Here is a 4,712-nt window from a genome sequence, read left to right as displayed (position 1 = left end):
TCCCTCTTTTTATCAAGCAGTGTGCTAACAGCAGGAAGACTATATTCCACAGGTGACGTGTTTACTGAGTGGCCTCACAAGTGTTTTCTAAATGTGGCTACTGAATTAGCCTTGTGCTGAAATATTAAAGTTATAAGCCAATGACTTTTTCTCCCATTCCTGTAAGTAGGTTTGGGGGCTATTAACAATACATATATGCAGTGACTGCAAGCTGCATGTCATAAATCTGTAGATTAGGGTCTATTAATAACACATATATGCACTGACTGCGAGCTGAAAATGATAAATCTGTAGAAGTCACATTTTTTTCTGTCTTAAGCTTACTGCATACTGAAATACTCATTGATCAGACATGATTCACTTTTTTGGAGTATCCACAGAGGTTATGGAGTAAACTTATGTGTAGGTTATACATGTTTTGACCATTATGTATGTAAAAAAATGCTCTCTGAAGAATGCTGTTTTTGGCACTTCCCCCCCAACACATAGGAACACAAATGAAAAGACAATGATGCAACACTGATTGCAAAATGCAAACACCTACAGGGGAGGCTTCAAATCAGTAAAGAAGCAATGTACAATGACTGAAAAAGTGAGCTAAAGAGGCATGAAGAAATGAAAGCAGAGTATGTAAAACGGAGCACAATATGCTGACAGTAAAGTCATCAATATGTCATTCTTATATGAGGCACTGAGAGCACAAGCGGACTAACCCCGGAGAAGTCAATATGGAGGAAACAGGTCTCATAATACGGGCCCACAAATAATGTATGTTTGTGATACATTGCAGCCTTGTAACATGCATATGATGTAACTGTGGTTTTATTGAACAATATTTTGACATAGATAAATTACAAAAGTACTATATAGTAGAATATTAGCAGTTTTGTTGTGGCTTAGTCCATTTTCGCTCCAAGTAGTTGAACATTCTCAATGACAGGTCCGTTAGTACGCTGATGCATGTGACAATAGTATTCATTACTAGTATACATTGTACACATTACATGTACCATTTTACATTGGTTTCTGTAATGTTACGCATTGTGTTACATTTCAAAATCATCCACAGGCAATGTTTCTACAGCATTTGATGACGTTTGTAAAGTTTTGTAGAAATCATGATGAAGTGGAGGTACATACGGAAGCAAACTTAGCAGATCCTTCTTTTTTGCCTCTGTAATTACACTTCCATTAGGATAAAGCAGTTCGAGATTGCTGATGCATGTGGATGTTCGTTTGGCCACATCAATTTCCTGAAATGGCTCTTGGTTTTGGTTCGAGTATTTATACAATATTTTGAATCTGTTGGTTGCTTCATACCGCAGCCACTGTATGTTCAACCATTGTACTTTACAATTGCCAGAAGACATTTTTCGATTCGTGATGTTTCTTTCGAGTTGTTTTGTTGAAAAGAAACATTCCGCATTCATATTAATTACCTTGAATGGATTCCTTTTTCTGGCACTCACTACCACATCATTCCAGTGTTTAGGACGGTAAATATTAGGAAAATACTTTTTTCGTTTCTGAACTAAGCCAAAATCCTGATCACAGGGCAGGTACGAGTGTCCGCTAACTAAAAATTTATGGTCTAGTTCCTTCACAGAGAACTCTGAGCTGCTGACAATGTATTGGCACAGTACAGCAACCTTTATGTTTCTATTCTGGCCTCCGCACTGATCAGAGTACATAATTAGTTTTTCAGTCCTGACAAAATTGCGTATGAAGTACAGCAAACAAGAACCAATTTCTTGTGGCCCTCTCGACGCAATGGATTCATGCCACAGAAACATGTATACATCATCATTGTGCATATTGTGGATGCCAAAGCAATATGTCCACAACTGACGTTTGTAATAGCAAACTCCAGTTGAGATGATCGGTGTAGGCAAAGTTTTCATCAAATCAAATGTTATCACTGTAACGTTACCATCTGATTTGCTAAGCAATGTATCACTATGTAAACCTGCCCGTGCATACTCAGCTTTTTGCTGATGGAATTCACGTTCTGCAATTAACTCCGTCCTCTCCTTATCATTATCGGCAGCTGTTATTTTTACCTGCAAAGCATCACATGTTCGACAAGAGTCGGACACTGGTGGATGAAATGACAAATTGAAGTTTTCGTAAAAAATTTTGCGGAAAATAAAATGAGAAACGGGCATTTGCTCCTCTGCACAGTACAGTGAATACATGACTGATAAATTTAAATCTGGTCCTAAATACTTTCTACCGTTATTTTTATGATACGCATAATGGCTTTCATACGCCGGGAATTTTTCTATGAAACGTTTTACTACATCAACTTTGTGGCGAGGTGTTTTATTACCAGGTTCACCTTTACCTCTACCATCACGAGGAGGGGTGGCTTTTTCCCCTTTATTCTTGAGTACCCTATCGATTCTTCCAGCAGATACGGCTAAAGTATTCTGAAAGAATCTTTTGCACACCCTCGTTTCAGACCCATTTGAATTGAGCAAGTAATACAATCTCGTCTTCTCCCTACGTGAATGTTGCTGACCTACGTAAGACCGTGCTTTATCAACGACTTTAATCATGGTAAACAGGAAAGCCGACTGCAGATCGTGGCTGCCTAAATTATAAAACTCATTGAACACTTGTTCCTGCTGTTCTTCGTTGATGTGTTTGTGGCACTCATACCGGCACGTACACTCGCTGATTTTCCGCAATTCCTTTCGAGGTACAAGGTTACCCTTACGGTTTACATACTCTTGACCTAGAGCTCTCCGTTCTTTCCTAACGTTACGAAGCCATTTATCTTCGTTTCTAAGGCGCTTCTTTCCTCGGCTCCGTACCACGGCATCGTCGTTCGTCTCTGGCACGTCCTCTGGAACAGTTGTTGCTGCAGCCGTGCTCGCTCTCGCGTCTCCCGGCACTTCCCCATCGGACGCAAACATCTCTGTAATAACAATATCCATCCCTCAATGTAATATTAACTACACTACAGTAATGGTCAACGTGTGCATTGGTATCCACAGGCGAAGCAATTGCTCAACACAACTCGGCGGGCGGTAAAACATTGTTGTACACATAACATTACAAGTGATCGTTACTTGATTACACAAAATAGCAATACACAAAGTATTGTTTGTATGTCATTCTGTTTTCGTATGGAAAACAACCTGCATTTTCTGAACAAAGTCACCATTCGAGATACGGTACATCTAGACGTGTTTGCATATGAACGCGTTAGTGTACAATCGACAATGTTATCCGCAAAAAAGGAATGGAACACAATACAAACTAACCTTCCAATTGCTCCTCCACGCTTTTCGCAGGGGCTGCCATGCTGATCAACTGAAATACACGTCCACGTGGTCACTGGTCCAATACGTTGTTCCACACTAAATACACAAGTCTTTCGTTCGCCGGCGTCACGTGCAATGGCAGTGGACGGAGAGCATAGAGCACAAATGGACTATGACGCATAGTCCACTCCTGCTCTCAACGGTATCTATCGGCGGTTGAGTGCAACAGCAATGTTTACGTTGCTACATTAGACAAACCTTCAGATAAACAAACAGATCAACATGCATTGCATAATACTCGTATACTGTTATCACAACATGTCAATACCTCAAATTCACAAAAAGTGTGGGTTAGTCCGCTTGTGCTCTCAGTGCCTCATATATGATGCTGTGTGAAAATGCAACTCCAAGGTACAACTTTTTTCTTAATTTTTTAAGTACATGATGTCACTGAGCCCTTCAGTAGAATGAGCATTCAGTTATTTTACTACATCTATACTCTCCAAACCACTTAACGCAGCAGTCTGTTCTGACAATTATGATTATCATATAAATTTTCTGATAATCTAGGTGCATCATTAATATAAAACCATCAACATCATAATATGAAACCATCAACCAAACTGTGCCTGATGTGAGGCATAACATGGAAAATGTGCCCCGTGCTCAGCTAGGTGAACCTCTCATTGTTATTTCAGTTTCTCTTTGTCATAAGTGTTCTGCAAATTGAATAATTCATTCACCAGAAGGTTTTAACTTTTATGGACAAAGCATCAGCAGTGGTCATTTTGTAATTGTTAGGGTAGAAGTTACTTTTTGTTCTTGAGATTTTTACTGCAGGATCAAGCCCTTTTGGCATTGGAATTTTGAAGGCATAAAATGAAAGAAGACAGGAAAGCAATGGAAGAATTTTGAGTCGTCATAATCTACTCTAGGTAGAAAAACCCCAGCATTCCACTCCCAAACCACATTATACTGGGTTGTGGGACAAGGACATGGACTTAGAATAATTTCAACTGCTGCAGGATGCTGTTATCAATTTCAACTGCTGCAGGATGCTGTTATCCTGTATACACACATTAGGAAGAGTAGATAGGCAGTACAATGTGTCATTCACCCACAATGGCAAGAACAATCAAACACACATCAAAAAGAATGTGGCAAACAAGTCTAATATCAATAGCAGTACTTGAAAGAGAGTTAATGAGGAAAGAACACTTATATAAGTGATGAGAAAGATTGGAATGTTAAAAAGAACTTCACTGGAAGATGATTGTAATTCCCTGTCTCAATCAAATATCAACCAGATGTCTAATGATTCATGTAGGAAGACCTATAATAAATGAAAAATGGTACTTCGATATTGTCACATGAGAGATAATGCAGGAGGGCCCGGGATGACCGTGGCATACCATTTTACTGTTGAAATTCACTCAGTCACTA

At 39.3% G+C, this 4,712-nt stretch overlaps 1 protein-coding gene across 1 annotated transcript; it reads right to left on the bottom strand.

The window, feature by feature from the left end:
- Positions 1 to 1,046: 1,046 nt before the first annotated feature.
- Positions 1,047 to 3,391, bottom strand: LOC124775789. Its single transcript, XM_047250619.1, has 2 exons — positions 3,270 to 3,391; positions 1,047 to 2,920 (listed from the first exon to the last, which is right to left on the bottom strand). Exons 1-2 carry the CDS (start codon positions 3,307 to 3,309, stop codon positions 1,047 to 1,049), a joined length of 1,914 nt encoding a protein of 637 aa, XP_047106575.1. The 5' UTR covers positions 3,310 to 3,391.
- Positions 3,392 to 4,712: the final 1,321 nt, after the last annotated feature.

The sequence above is a fragment of the Schistocerca piceifrons genome, chromosome 2, assembly GCF_021461385.2.
Source record: "Schistocerca piceifrons isolate TAMUIC-IGC-003096 chromosome 2, iqSchPice1.1, whole genome shotgun sequence".
In the NCBI taxonomy this organism is placed as follows: domain Eukaryota; kingdom Metazoa; phylum Arthropoda; class Insecta; order Orthoptera; family Acrididae; genus Schistocerca; species Schistocerca piceifrons.
This window is presented reverse-complemented; position numbering and strand designations above follow the sequence as displayed.